This window comes from Alexandromys fortis, unplaced genomic scaffold, assembly GCF_014885135.2.
Source record: "Alexandromys fortis isolate MF-2015 unplaced genomic scaffold, M_Fortis_MF-2015_v1.1 scaffold_85, whole genome shotgun sequence".
Taxonomy (NCBI): Eukaryota; Metazoa; Chordata; class Mammalia; order Rodentia; family Cricetidae; genus Alexandromys; species Alexandromys fortis.
This window is the reverse complement of record NW_026067975.1, coordinates 997,611-1,014,013: the sequence shown is the minus strand read 5'-3', so window position 1 is coordinate 1,014,013 and position 16,403 is coordinate 997,611. Positions and strand designations below refer to the sequence as shown.

Here is a 16,403-nt window from a genome sequence, read left to right as displayed (position 1 = left end):
AGAATGCTATTCAAACTTTGAGGAGGCTCTGTGGTAGATCTTGGTTCTGCTTCACCAAAAGAAGAAACTATCAGGCAAGGGAGGTGCTCGTGATGATTTGAACCTCCAAAACTACATGTTTCTTCTTGGAATGATCAAAACAAGGAAAAAAGAAGTCATAAGGGAAGAACCTAGCCTGAGGTTGACATTTAGGAAGGTTGGGTTCGATGCCTTGTAGATCCTTTAAAACTAGTAAGAGCAGCCTCCAGCAACGGAGCGACAACGGACAGCGGAGGACAACGGAGCGAGTGAAGGGAAGGCGAGGCCTGCGGCCAGAGAGCCTGGACTTGGGTAGATTAGCTTGAGGTGTTCACAAAACTTCCTAAAGTTCCCTGTTGCCTTGCTTGCAGAACAGAATCATAATAGCTGTCCTCCTGCTTCACAAGCTGGTGAGAAGTGAATTGCAATCGACTGACTGGCAGGTACCCATGTGCGCATGTGTGCATTTATAACAAAAGGACACATGGTTTGCAATTGTCTGAAAGTGTAGCTTGCAATAGATTATTCCACAGGGATAAATTATGGGGAGAATGGAGGGACTTTTAATCCCAGATAGCTGGTATTTATTTATGGAGTTGTACACAATCTTCCAACTATATAATTTAGCTGGTCGTTCCCACAGCACTCTGCCAGAGAGGAACCCAAACACCAGTCTGATTGGGTGACTATATCCGGCGTTAGAACAGACTCCAGAGTTATGTTTCTCCTTTCTTTTATCATCATCACCCCAGGTTATAATTGCACCATTGTAATCAACCAAGAAGGAAGCAAACACTTGTGGCCTATTGATAACAACAAGAACCACAATTACTCTGATGGCTCTCATCATCACCCCGGCCATGACTAACACAACTCTGATTTATTGGGCACTTTCTGGCCGCCAGACAGGGCTCTAGGCACTTTTCATTAATATCTAATTATATCCACATATTAATCCCAGGAGTAGGCTCTGTGAATGCCTCCATTGTAAACACTCCCTTGGAAAAGTTTAGCGACAACTCTGAGATTATAAAGTTAGCAAGTGCAGAGCCTAAATGCAAAAACAAGTGTGTCTGGCGGAGGGACAGAAGCCACAAAAATAGACAAATGCAGCTGATTTCCCTCTTCGGTGGAATCTGAAGAATGCTGATATCAGATGTAGAGAATATGATGGTGGTCCCCAGAGGCTGGAGTGGTTGAGGGGGATGTTGGTTGGAAGATACACAATTGCAGTGTTCTAGAAATCGTACGTTAGGAGATGTACTCTAGAGCAAGGTTCAATCTGATAATATGTTATACTCTTGGAGAAAGGCTGAGTGTGATAGCCTCTTACCAAAAGAGGACACCTTTGCACCTCTGTTTCTGTAATAAAGTTCTCTGACTAAAGCAGTCCAAAGGAGAGCGAGCTTATTTTGACGCGCAGTTCCAGGCTAACGTTCCATCTTGCCCTGAAATCACAGTGGCAGGAGTTTGAGACAGCTGTCCACATGGCATCCATAGTCAGGAAATAGAGAGCAACGAGTGCACGTGGGCTCTGCAGCTCCCTCTCTTTATTCAGTTTGGGATTTAGTCCACGAAATGGTTCCAGCCTCCTACCCCAAGCACATCAGTGAAGAAAGTCCCTCACGGGCATGTGCAGAGGCCATCTCCTGGGTGATTCTAGTTTTTGCCAATTTGACCACATTAACCATCATACTATATGAGGTAATATATGTGACACTTACCTAGATTTAAAGCTTCTACATTATATTGATATGCTTTCAAACATAATATTTTATATGTTTTAAAGCATACAATGATGACCATCAATCTAAAAATACTAGAAATAATGAATGCTATGACCTCTGCTTTTCCTGCCCATTATAAGATATCGTGGCAGAATGAACCCTTGATGGTCTCTACCATTAGAGTCTTATTGAGCCCTAGGTGAGAGCCAGGCCCCTTGAACAGACCCACAGATAGGGAGGAAGGTGATAGGCAGACATTGAGCTGAATAAGAGAAATGGAGTCAGCCACAAAAGAAGGAACAGTCCTTGCCACAGCCAGCACTGTAACCAACTAATCAAACCAGGTCAAATCGTATTCCAGACAATTTTCTGGGCAGCCTTCAGAGACTTACCCAGCCGGCAAAACCAGCCAATTATGCCTGATCATCCTCTGTAGCCCTGTCCTTACAAGAGACAAGTGCAGACCGGCCCAACGTAGACAAATGAATGGTAGTTCTAGTATCTCTGAAAAGCCGTCTAATTCCCTTCAAATTTAAAAGTCTCCACAGTTTCCTAACAGGTCTCAATGGGGCACATGTAGAAATTAATAAGTTCATGGTATGCCCGGCTTGCTTTCATTATCACTCTTTTTTTTTTTTTTTTTTTTTTTTTTTTTTTTTTTTTTTTTTTTGTCATGCAATGGTCAGGATTTCCATTATTACTTGAGGATTTTTCTGTGTCTGCTTCTTTAAGAAGGTCAAGTCTATAGAGCTCAGACTCTAAGTTGAGAAGTGAGCCAAGCAAGTTTAATAGAACTGGCTGAGGTCTCATGGAGGTTTTGCCGCTCAAACTAGAAACGGATTCAAAGCAAGATCAATGTTCCTCAACCAAAGTCACCTGGAATGCCGGGCAAGTTGCTTCGCCTCAATGCCAAGTAGGCATTTCCTCTATGAAATGAGCAGGCATAAAAGGCTGGAGATGGAAACTCCAATTCATTTAAACAACCACCACATTTGGAACATGTGGCACAGATATTATTTAAATTTCATCCATACAAAAAGCCTGGAACGCCTGCATCATTCACAGATGATGTTATTAAAGATAATACAATTAGCTATTCTGCCATTCTGTCACCAAATCACCATTAGAGCGAACAAAAGGGGCTGGAGGAGGACTCGGATGCTGTGGATAGGAACACAAAGTCATACAGGACTTTTTTTTTTTTGAAAAGCAATCTAATGTGTTTCAGGAACTTGGAAATGCTTGACCAATTAATTGTACTCATGAAAATTTATCCACCAGTAGACACAGAAAGGCAAATGTGTTGTAACAAGATAGAAATGGAAATAGGTACAATAGTTGTCAATAGGGAAAAAGTAAGCTCTAGAACATTCATTAGGATATTTATAGGGCTAATGTTATTTTTAAAATAACACTAACACTCAATTCTAATATTACATGCAAGATGCAATAATAATTTTAGGCAAGGAATAGAAACATGACTGGAGGAAGTACATTGGAATGCCAAGAGTCTCTAGTGGTGGGAAGATGCAGGCTGTATGCCTTTTGTGTGCACATCACAGGACTGTCCATGTTTTCTACAATACATGCTTTGCTTTTTATTTAGGTGAGCATTGCTTATAGTAGCATATAATTCTAAATTATTTTCAAACAGAATTCTTATAGAAGAATATTTTTTCTAAAATTTCCAAAAGGTAGGAGAAGATAAGAGAAATAAAGTAGTGAAAAATGATCTAAAGGTAATGGTCTGTGACAGAGCTCAGCTCAGCTCACCACTCAACGGGAAGGAAAGACGCAGGGAGAAAGCTGGGGAAAGTGACCCCTAATTCAGGAGTGTTTGATAAGGAAGACCAGAAGCTCCTGTTGACGTGGAGGGTGATGGAGCTGGCAGATATAAATTTTTCAATTTTATGAGAATGATGGGGATCTGAAATAAATCTAGAGTATTTTCTTTTTAAGATAAATGTTTTAAAATAAATGCCCGTCGCTGGATGGATGGCTAGTGTCTGTGTCCTGTCGTACAGCTGGCCATAAATAATACTGAGAAAAATAGCTTTGACCATAATAAGAAGCACCTTTATTTTTTACTCTTAAGAGCTTGGCAGATTATATTTTGATGCATTAAGCCAGAATTTTTTTTTAAAGGCAGCTGCAAAGATAACAGGTGGAGCAGAGAAACTGTTTCTGGTTGGAAATAGCTACTCAGGGCTTGGCCGAGAGGCAACTCTGAGTTTCAAAACAAGCCTGAACAACTGTAAGCACATCTGACAAAATACAAATTCAAGTTTAAGGCACGTGACGAGGCTTCAACTGAAGAAACGCTCAGATGAATCTGCAGATGATTTTTTAATTGTCAGTAAGCCCTAATAAATGAAGGTGTTAAGGAATCTGCTGTGAATATAAATCCTCAAATATCAGATTTGCTTGAATGTAAAGTTCTTTTTATTGTGTCCCCTCTGTTTGGGAGTGGGTCCCTTTGCTGTAGACTTCAGTTCCTTGCTCACAACCAGACCAAAAGAGAGTTCCATTAGGGGTAGGCATAACCAAGAGTCAGACACATGGCTCATCTTTGAAAACCTCAGCCTCCCAGCACCAGTATGACTGAAGGGCACTCTGTAACTTCCTGGGAATTGGATAGAAGTTCACTTTGTTATGCTTGAAAGAGAGGTCAGCCTCCAGACAGGGAGGGGAAAGACTAAGCCCTATTTAGTGAGGAGGCCTCTGTGCGCACACTGTGAGACAAACAGCTGGGAGGGAACTGGGCTTCACACATGGATTAAAGCAACGGCCAACTCGGTGTTGGGACACAGATTTGTGACTCTAAAACTCAGGTGGCTATGGCCAGAGACCACAGGTTTGAGGACAGCCTGGTCTCTATACTGAATTTCAGGCCCGCTTCCAAGGAAGGAAGGGAGGAAGGAAGAGGGGAGGGAGGACATTCTGACTCAGTTCTCTACTTGAGATCTGATTCATTGAGATTAACCAGAATCGTGCATCTCATGATAAATCTACCAGTTTCTTAATGTTGGATCTATTTTTAAGCATATGTTAAAAGCCAAATAAAAGATTTCTGTGACACAAACATATTTTTACTGGTATTTGCTTCAAAAACCTTATTTCTAGACATTGTTAAAGGTGTTGGTTAACCACACTGCCATGCTACTTATGTCCGGAAGAATATAAGGTAGATTAATTCTAGGCTGCCAAAGAAGGGCAGGGGTGGAAAAGGTGATGGTATGAGAAAAAAAGGGCATGGTACTTCCAAGTGTCATTTGGTTGGAGGACATTTGGAAGATGTCTGAAGCTACCCAACCTTAGACATCATGAAAATCACTGTTAGGTGCCCATTAGTTATCATTTTATATAAAATAAAGATAAAGCCACGTAAGAGTTTTTCCCCCCACAGTAAGAATGCTTATGGGCTTACCTTCACATCACACTGAGTTCAACCCAGCCCAGCCCTCCTGCCATCATAATCTGCCGTAATGAATAAAAGGCCTTCACAGAGCATCTCTCTTAAAAGTGCGAAAGAATCATTTTTTTTTTCTGCTCAAGTAGCTCATAATGTAGCAGACAAACTGTCAGAAAAAATAGACTTCATCATGGTGAAAACCCCTGCCTGGCACCCATCGATCATAAAGCAATCTTCTAGAGGTCTTGAAAACCTTCATTAAATTTCCTGTCTTCCACTTGACAGTTATAAAATGTGAACACTATTCCTTGTGATTCAGGCAACCTCAGACATTCTTTGTCTAAGGCCTCCTACCCAAGCCGTTGCCCATTTCCTGTCTTTACCCAAATCCATGAAAACAGATGACAGTGTTGTATCCTTACTACATAGGGTCTGACTTCTGCAGGTCAGAGTGAGAGAAGTGACCTTGAAGACAGTAAGAAAGGCTTCTAGCCAAGAAAGACAAGGGCATCTGACTTTAGATTCCTCCCCTGGAAGCCATACTCAGGTTGAAGCTCAAGGGCACAATCTCATCTGACCTTTAGCAAGTTTTGTTTGATAGTTTTTTCCCCCTTTCTTGCCAATCTACCAAGATATAAGTCCCTATGTGGTATGTAGGTATTGGGGGACAGTGGTGGCCACATGCTACCATGTATGCAGGCCATCTCTCTAGGAGCAAAATTCCCCAAGGACATTCACTAGTCCATCTCATCTAACTCCAGGGGTCATTTCGGCAATTTGTCACCTCTTAGCAGGAGGAAAATGGGCATGTGACATGTCTTTAATCTTAGCATTTGGAAGGCAGAGACAGAGGCAGGCTGATCTCCATGAGTTCAAGGCTGTTCTGGTCTACATAGCAAGTTCCTACATATTTCAGAAATACATAAAGAGACCTTGTCTCAACAACAGAACAAATCAAAACCACCAAAACAACAAAAACAAGCACAAAAAGAAGGAATATAGGTCTCTTTCACAGGATGCATTGTGTAGGCAAATAACCATACTATGCTAAAGAGTCCACACTAACAATGAGAAGATACACACAACTTGAAACACACAGGGCTTCTTCCCACAGGGTGGTGACAGTAACTTTTAGGTCCTAGCTGGGCTTAGTGGCGGTTTCACATCAGGCCTCCAGAGCAAGTCAGCCCAAGCCTACCAAGGTGTCAATCATCTTACCTGCAAAAGGCACTGGGGCATCTTTATCCAGGGCTACCAGTGGAGGATCCAAGATGACTGTGTCGTTGTTCTCTGTAATGACTCCATGATACGATGTCTCAATCCATGGCTTGTGTTTATTGACTAGAAAAGAAACACAAAACAAAAATATCATCATGTGACACATTTATCTATACTAGAACTATTAATGCTTCATATTTTCTCCCAGCATAGACTCATATTCAACTAAGTCATAAAACACAGTAGCCTACTTGATATGTAGAAAAGCTTCAGAGATGTGTACTGACAGCCTAAAGACACACACAGGCCCATATAAGGTAAGTGGCAACATCAATAAAGATAGACATTATTGATAGTTAAAATTTCTAATGTTATCTATTAATAGATGCTTCTGAGTTAAAATCTGCTATCAGTCAACAAACCAGCAGATTATACTGTGTGTGCTGGGAACTCTGACCTCAACTTAACTCAAGCCATCCATAATACCATTAGTAAGTTAGAATACATACATATATAAAACATGTATGCACAAGTTCTAATATATATGCCAATATGCAGCCAACACTGAGTATTTTCTGATCATTTCAAGACTATTCAAATAATCTAAATTATTTAACAGTTAAAATTTTTCTTCAACAAATTGAGCAGCTCAAGTTATAAATCATCTAATGAGCAACTGATAAACTTTTAAACATATACATGTTTAATGTCAGTACACCTAAAGCGTTGGTTGGAGTTTACCTCAGTTTTTGTCTGTGTTTAGAAAGAAAATCTTTACAGAGGTAATCTATTTAAAATGGGACACTGGGGCACATCCCCAGTGTTCATGACTGGTGTCCATATTAAAAGGGAACATTTTCATGAACAGTCAGCCAAGCATGCAAAAAATACACCATGAAAGATTGGAGCTGGCCTGGGGACATAACTCCTTTGGTAAAGTGCTTGTTGTATAATCATTAAGACTTATTTGATTCCTCAGCTCTTAGGCAAAATGCTAGGCATGGAGGTCAATGCTTATAACCCAAATGTTAGGGAGACAGAGACAGGTGAATTACTGGGACTTGCTGGACACCCAGTCTATAAGTGAATATCAGATCCCAATGGAAGAACTTATACAAATAAAAAATAAAATTAAAAAACCAAGATGGGCAGTACCTGAGGAATGATATTCAAGCTTGACCACTGACCTGCTCTTATAGAAGACATATACGAGCACCATGAACACACACACACGCACACACAAAACACATACACAAACACACACACATGCACACACACTAATACTTTTACTAGCCACTGGGTTTTATCTAGGATGGGAGCATCAACCTGATCATTCTCCAGAGTACAGATATACACAAGAAGCATGATCTTGCAACACCTTCATTTTAGATGTCAAGCATCCAAAGTGTGATACAATACATTTCCATTTTTCTAAGGTACTTAGTTTATGGCTCTACGTTGGAACCTATCAAGCAATTGTAATGTACTACCAAAGACCAACAATGGCCAGAGACTTGAGATGAGATGTAACAAGATTTTGTATGTTCACATGTGGACATCTCTGGTGAATATCCAACTTCTACCCTCTTTGATGTGTGTCACCTAATTTATGTTCTAGTTCCTTATGACGCCACTTAGATATCTATACAAGTATTTTAGTTCATTTCCCAAGAAAAGACCCTCCCATCTCCTGTCAATACTCCTCATAAGCACCAAGAGTGGTCCTTCAGTTGAGAACAATTGACCTCTTTTAAATCTCCCACATACATTCTCGGGACTAAGGGGGCAAAGCAGATATTTTAAAAAGCAAAATAACTTGTTAAACTAATACGACCAACCCTCACACTTTATTCCATGGAAAATCAGGGGCTTAGAGAATTGAGATGAACTCTGGTTCCTCTTCCCTTTCCCAATTCATCATCCATCAAAAGTTTATTTAGGAGTTGTCCTGGGATTGTCCTGAATCACCCTGCTCCTATTTCTCACCCAATCTCCAGCAATCGCAAATGGAGTGGCAGTCTGCTGGATCAAGGACATATATATGCCCAGGCAGTCTCATGTCTGAGCCCCCGAGATCCATTTTCACTGACTGAATCCTGCGCAGAGCAGAGAGCAGCTCTGCCCACTTCAGGTACACACGGGGCAGCAGGCTCATCCTTTCTTACATTTTGTCATTCAGACCTGCACTTCATTATGGACTCTGTAAGAATTACAGTCGTCCTGGGCTGTCCCCATTCGCCTCTGCTCTTTTATTAGCCATCAACACAAATGCAATGTAAATAATTTGCAGCTGTTGGGAGAAACAATTAATCTCCTTTCTCCTTAATTAAACCTAGGGGCCTATTCATTAGAAATGGGTACAGAGCAAACACCAGGAGCTCAGCTGGAGTATCTGATCCATTGGCCCACCCAGCTCAAGGCAGGCAACATTCCTGGTTTCAACTCTGGCTTAGTCACTTCTGGATGGAATTGGGTGAGTCAAGAAGCATCCCAGAGTTTCAGTGCTTCCAACTAACAAGATAAGGTGATGACATCACACAGACATCCCATCACTCAAATATCCCGTACTGGGTCCACGACCTCTATGTTTTCATTAGCCACACTCATCATGCCTTCTGAGCAGTGATAGCTTCTGCATGAAAGGGGGTTTGTTAGCGTAACATTAAAGCCGCGGCTGCTCCTGCATCAGTGAAGTTTGATTTCCTTCTACCTACATGCTTGCCTCCTTGCAGTTAGTCAGGTGTCTACTTCATTTCAGATATTTCCTAAATATAGGCTCTTTGGTTGCCCCTTGTATGTATTTATTTATTTTGCGTGTGTACATATGTCTCATGGTACATGTGTATAGGTCAGAGCACAGCAGAGAGAATATCAGTTCTTTCCCCTGTCTGAGTTGTATGGCTCAAACTCAGGTTCACGCACTGGGTGGCAAGCACCTTTTCCCACTGAGCCACCTCACCAGTCAGGGCTCATTAATCCTTACAACAATTACAGTGGTAAGGATACGTTTCTCATTTCACAGGAGAGGAGCTGAGACTCAAAAGGGATTGTTTAACTATCCCATTTGGAAACTAAGGATGTGAATGTGTCTTAATTCTCTCCCACATTCAAATTTCCTTTTTTTTTCAGGGTTGAGAAATGTTTTCATTTTGATCCATAAACAAAAATAATGTCTTTGCTTTGTCTATGAACCAAATCTTTGTGGTTGTAAACTAATAAAATGTACATTTTTTGGCCTTTTATAAGTTTTTATATATTTTGTGATTTTTTATATACCTTTTGTAATTTTTAATATGTGGTGGTTTGAATGAGAATGTTCCCCATAGGCTCATGTTTGAATGATTGGTCTAATACTACGAATAATACCAGTAGTAGTAGTAGTATTACCAACTAATAATGATTACTTGGTAGAACTGCTGAGGAAGGATCAGGAGGCATGGTCTTGTTGGAGGAGGTGTGTCACTGGTGGTGGTTTTTGAGATTTCAAAAGACTCAGGCTATTCTAGTATATTTTTGCTCTCTCTCTCTCTCTCTCTCTCTCTCTCTCTCTCTCTCTCTCTCTCCCTCTCCCTCTCCCTCTCTCCCTCTCCCTCTCCCTCTCCCTCTCCCTCTCCCTCTCCCTCTCCTTCCTACTTGCTGATTAATATGTAAGCTCACAGCCACGGTGGTGGCACACATGGCGCACACCTTTGATCCCAGCACTCAGGAGGCAGAGGCAGGTGGATCTCTGAGTTCTAGGCCAGTCTGGTCTACAGAGTGATGTAAACTCACAGCTGTTTGTGGTACCATCCCTTTGCTTCACAATCATAGACTCGAACTCTCTGAAACTATAAGCCCAAGTTAAATACTTTCTTCTAAATTGCCTTGATTGTGATGCCTTAGCCCAGAAATAGAAAAGTAACTTAGACTAAGCTAAGATAGGTATTGTAAAAGAATTGCCTTTTCTGATTGGTTCAATAGTCAGTCTAAGAACAGCAAACATTCCATGGGAATCAAACAGGCTTCTTATTCTTTCACTATGTGAATCATGCTTCATTTAAACTTGAAGAATATTGGAAGCAGCCTCGTTTGTAGATGTTTGTTGTACTAACTTAATGATTGTGTTTCTATGAAGCAATGAACTGGTACTTCCCTACTATCTAGTTGTGTATGAGCTTTTAAATAATTCCATCCTTATTCGTTCCCCACTTATAAAATGGAAATGTTTATTTCTCAGGTCTCTTATGAATATTTCAAGGAAGAATGTAGATAATGGTAGTAAAACTGACATCCAAACATTCCTAAGCTCTACAGCCAATTCTTACTTCCTTTCAGATATCTAGCCTGGGTTCATTCTCTGCCTCTGTCTCTCTGTCTCTCTCTGTCTCTCTCTCTGTCTCTCTCTGTCTCTCTCTCTCTCTCTCTCTCTCTCTCTCTCTCACAAAATCCATAAATTATATAAAATATTCTGAGCATTGAGGTAAAATGGGGATTTTTAAAGCATATATAAGAATAAAAATAATTCAACATCTAATGTATACACAATCCTATCAAAGAACTATAAGTATGTTCCTCAATCTGACAAAGAACATTTTCAAAATCCTAAAGCTAACTTCATGCTTAATAGTAAAGACTGGATGCATTTTCCACATAAGCAGGGACAATTCAAGGATGTCTGGATGTCTACTCTCTGCTTACATTCACATTTCACTGGTGGCTCAAACCAATGCAATAAATAAATTAACAGTTTGCGATGGAAAGGGTAAAATCATATTTATATATGGAAAACACAATTTTCAGTTTTTTAAATTTTTTTAAAAACTCTATCTTTTTCATTTTAAATACCAATCCCAGTTCCCACTCCACTCCCTCATTCTGTTCAGTTTTAAACCTCTATATACTAAAATTCCTTCTAGAATAAGTGTATTTATTAAAGTCATAAAAAACACAGCTAATATAACAAAGCAAATTATTGGTACTGATTATGGATAAATAAAACTTTAAATAAAAAATACTGTTATAATAATATTAAAAGCCATGAAATACTTAGGAAAAACTCACAAAATGCATATGAAGTCTCTACACTCTGAAATTAACGATGTAGATTTAGAGACCTAAATGTAGAGACAGTGTTCATGAATTGGGAGACTCCATAGAATCATGACTAAATGTCCCTAACATTGACGTGGAGAGTCAAAGACACTCCATGACTACCATCTGAGCACTTCAGAGAGGAGATAGAAAGGTAAAGAGTTTAGATCTAGTCTTTAGAATGTAACAGCAGGAGTTTTTTTTAACTCAAATTATATTTTCATAACACATGAAAATGAAAAAGACTTGTTATTTCCAAAATAATTTTGAAGAGAACAAATTTGGGTGATTTACACTACCTGATATTAAGACTATTGAAATGCTGCCCAATCAAGACAGTGAAGGTACTAAAGTAAAGATGGGCATTTAGCTAGTGGGAGATAACAAAGTCCAGAAATAAACACACATATCGGTGGTCAATTCATTACTAGCAAAGGATTCATTGGAGAAAATGGAAAGACTTTTAAGTAAATGTTCTCGGGAGAGAGAGAGAGAGAGAGAGAGAGAGAGAGAGAGAGAGAGAGAGAGAGAGAGAGAGAGAGAAAGAGAGAGAGATATTTATACACACAAAAGAAAACTTTAATCTTACTACACAGCATTCATAACAATTGTCTTTAAATGGATCATAGTCCTATATATAGGAATTAAAATTATAAAACCTTTATATAAGTATGAACAAATCTTAGTGTATTTGATTAGATTATTAGAAGGGGCATGAAACACACTAGATAAAATATGTAATTGAAAAACAGAATTGTAAACTTTTTTGAAAAGTCATTCTTTAGAAAAAATAATTTTTAAAAGCCACATATTGGAAGAAATTACTTAGAATACATATCACATAGAAGGCTTGTAACCAAAATACAGAAACGATTTTCATAATTCTCTAAGAAGATAAACAGTCTAATAAAAAAAGACCAACAACTTAACAAAGCTGTCATCAAATAACTATATAAAGAGAAACTATGAACATGAAGGTGTACCCAGCCTTGATGGACACCAGAGATAACTACATTGAAGGGACAGCAGGTTCTCACCACACGGCTACTCAAGTGGCCACAGTGAATTAGGTAACAGTACATTTTGTTTGTGCTCTGGAATTCTCATCATTGCTACAAAAGATATAAAATAACACAAAGTAATACAGTTTAATTGGTATTTTGTTTGTTCTAATCCTATGTTTACTCCTGAGAAATTAAAACAAGCTACACAAATACTTCTATACAAATGATCATAAAGCCTTTATTCAAAGTATTGTCAAATGGAAAATCAATACAATGATCAACTGGTGGGTGTGTCCACATAATGGACACTCACATAACAATAAAAATAGATCAACTTCTGATATCTGGGGGGAAATGGGTCTACTTCCGCACCACTCACTGGTGCAATTAGGTGAAAGAAGTCAAATGAGAAGATTGCATGATGTTCGAAGTCAGTCTATGGATTTCTAGAAATGCAAAAGTTTAAGGATAGATGGAATAAGGAGATTGTTGGGTTTGAGAGAGTTGTTTTCTATGTCAATGATGGTGATTACAACACTTAGAGGGACATTTGTCAAAATAAATCAAGCAACAGTCAGAGGGTGAATCTTCTTATGTATAAACCTAGCCTCGCTATGTGGAGCAAGAATACAAATCTTATCCTCCAGGAACTGTCAGACCAGGAAAGAACCCATTATAACCAGAACATAGAAAGGGACAGGCAAGAAGAAACAGACTTAGGCTAAAGAAAAAGATCAGGCACATCAACCCTGTCACAGTAAGCAGTGTTCATTTTGGGAAGAGGATGCCAATGGATGGTTACAAACCCATGGTCATACAGAAGATGCTGGTTAGTCTGTAGGTCTCAAGAAAAACCCAAAATAAAACAAACAATAAAACAAATCAACAACAATAATGGCAAAAATGTCATGCATGCAGAAAGTGGACATGTAAGGAAATGGAGGGATAATAGGGGAAAGAGGGATATGGGGAGGTCATAATAACCAGAATCCATGTTATATAGTCAGTGGGATTCTCCTCTGAATGCTGTGAATACCATTGGTTAATAAAAGAACTGGCTTGGCCTGATAGGGTGGAACAGAGCTAGGTGGGGAAGACTAAACTGAATGCTGGGGGAAGGAAGGCAGAGTCTAAGAGAAGCCATGGAGCTGCCACCAGAGACAGACATGCTGAAACTTTGCTGGTAGGCCATGACCTCATGGTGATGCACAGATTAATGGAAATGGGTTAAATTAAGATGTAAGAGTTAGCAAATAAGAAGGTAGAGCTAATGGGCCAAGCAGTGATTTAAATAATATGGTTTCTGCGTGTTTATTATGGGAGTCTGAGTGGCCGGGAAACAGACAAGCCCCTCCTACAACAATATAGATATGAAATTATCCGAGAGAGAGAGAGAGAGAGAGAGAGAGAGAGAGAGAGAGAGAGAGAGAAAGGACAAGGGAAGAGACAGAGAGAGAGACAGAAATATAGACAGATACTGTCAGATAGACAGACATAGCCATAGAGACAATAAAACAAGCAGGGATAAATGAGAGATAGGGTGGCAGGCATGGGACCATAGATGTGAAAAGCCCCCATGGTAAAAGCAGCTAGTATGCTATGGAGAGACATGAGTAGCTACGTTTGGCCAGAGTGTTAACAGAAGGCCACCACTAGGATGAACTGACAGGAAGCATCCACATGATACAGAGCTCATTCACACATGGAAATTCACAAACTCTGGCTTCCTGGGAAACTGAAAAAGTACCTCTTACCAAGGAAGAAACATTAGGTATTGATGCTTTGGGGATGACTGTTATTTCTTATCTATTGCTCTACTGTAATGTTTGAGCCTTGAACAAAAGACTTTGCCTGTTTGTTTCTTTACACCAAAGCCAGCCAGCTCAGGCTTTGCTCAATTTAGATGCAACTTCAGAAGTGACCTGGTATCCATTTCCCACAGGGTAGCATTCCTGTTTGCTGCAGAAGTCTTCTGGGGGCTGATCTACCACACCCTATCCCTGTAGGTCTGCTGCTTGCCTTGCCTGTCCTGTTGCTTTTCCATGTTTGAGAATCTGGAAAATGTCTGTGTCTTTGCACTTGGTGGTGGGGGTAGGGGTGGGGGCGCCAATGTGATGTTTGTGCTCCATTTACAGAGAAATTAGGTCTCACCACCCAGTGCATCTTTAACTGGAGCACGAAACATTTCTCATGGGAGAATGCCATGTGCTTCCCTTCGCTTCTCTCTCAGCAAAAGTGTGTTAATGCTCTCATGAGCAGCAGAGCCTTGTGATGGAGGGTTTACCCTTTGACCCTTTCTCCTTTCATCCTAAAGTTTACTTGTCTGGCCACTGTTAGCTCTCAAATCCTCATCTAATACTGATCCCCATGTAAAACTGAGTAAAATGTTTGGTTGACAAATAGCAAAAAGCTTTCACAAGGTTAACTACACTGTAGAATACGGTATTCTAGTTAGAGGCCAACCTGTCCTTTTGTAAGCCACATCCGCTGTCAAATATGGTATTCTAACTAGAGGCCAACCTGGCCTTAAGCATGCCACATCCAAGTTTGCCTTCTGGTCCAGGGTGGCCATCACATCCATGAAGAAACTTATAGATGACAAAGGGCTGGGCTAATTGTATCTTGGATATTTTTGAGGCCCAGAAACTACAGTTTGTTTGGGGATGGGTACATGTCATGGACGTTTCTAAGGAGTTGGAGATGATATTCATGTAATGATCACTCAGTGTTCAGGGGGAACTGGGAAGTCATTAAAAGCAGAGAAGCCAATATTTCAGAAGATGGAGGATTAGAAAGTAGTCCTAGAGTGTAAAGCTTCACCCACCACAACTAAAGAAGCCAGCTGTCTCCTCCTGCTTCCCAGCCCTGTGCCCCAGCTCCCTCTTTGAGACACATCAGCTTACTGTGTGTTAATGAAGACTCTAGCGGTTCTTTCTAAAACCACTATCTTTTTCTTTAAATGGTTTGAGTGGGTGTCTATTTTTGCTATGATTCCTAACTACAATAAGTGCTGTCACATTTTACAAAGTATTTATTGTCTTCTTCAGAGTACAGTTGGGGCCCCTGTCTAGACAGGACTATTTCTACCTTTTCAGGCCTGGGCTCCTTCACCAGCTTCCCTCAGAAACCTGGTGTGGTCATCTCATGCCATGTGTGTGCACTCATTTCTCACTCTCCCCACATCCCTGCCTCTCATTCTGCCTGTCCATCCTTTCAGATTAAGACATGCTCTAAATGCCCTGTCGCCCTCTGTACGTCCACATCTCCCTCTACTGCCTGTGTTCTTATGCCTAATGCATATCCATTAGCCCCTTTCCTGCCATTCTGCTCTACGAATAGTGCCAACCCTCGAGAGTAAGCAACAATTTGGACTTGAGGATGCCTGTAGTTCCTAACCATTCGCAGAATATTATAAACCAGTAGTCAATGAAGCAGGCATGCCTTTACCTTCAGACACCTCCGAAATGGCATATCAGCAATGTCTGATTACAAAGGGTAGGAATCCAACAGCACCCAGATAGAAACACACCATGTGTTCCACATCTTAGGGTAACTCCATCCTTAATGAGAGGCAAAGTTCTCTGCTGAAAGTACCGATTTGGGAGTTTTAAATGTAAACCCTGTGTGTGTATCTCACACATGCTAACACTCAGAAGAAATGAGGCTTATTTGCACCGCTATAAATGTGTTGGAAGTGTTGGGGAAAGGATGCCCAAATCATTAATCTTTAACTGCTTGATGGGGGCTTCTGCTGAAGGTGGGATCATTTCTCTCCCTTCTGTTCTCCCTCCCCATCAGCACCCCTCCCTTTCTCTCGTTTCATCAACTTTTCCACCGTTCCTATTTTCTTCTTGCCTTCCATCTTTCCCTTCCTGTTCCCAAACAATTGTGTAGCATATGAGGACTTTCAAAGTTGTTAACTGAAGGTTAGTCATATCAGGATGAGCTGTGCAT

The 16,403-nt window shown here is 40.3% G+C and overlaps 1 protein-coding gene across 2 annotated transcripts in view; it reads right to left on the bottom strand.

The window, feature by feature from the left end:
• The window catches only part of Clstn2 (calsyntenin 2), a 554,741-nt gene that overhangs the window by 328,255 nt on the left and 210,083 nt on the right, over positions 1 to 16,403 (bottom strand). For both annotated transcript variants that reach the window (XM_050157231.1, XM_050157230.1), the window contains exon 2: positions 6,376 to 6,498. In XM_050157231.1, coding sequence (XP_050013188.1) covers positions 6,376 to 6,498 — 123 coding nt within the window. The remainder of the gene's footprint in view (positions 1 to 6,375; positions 6,499 to 16,403) is intronic.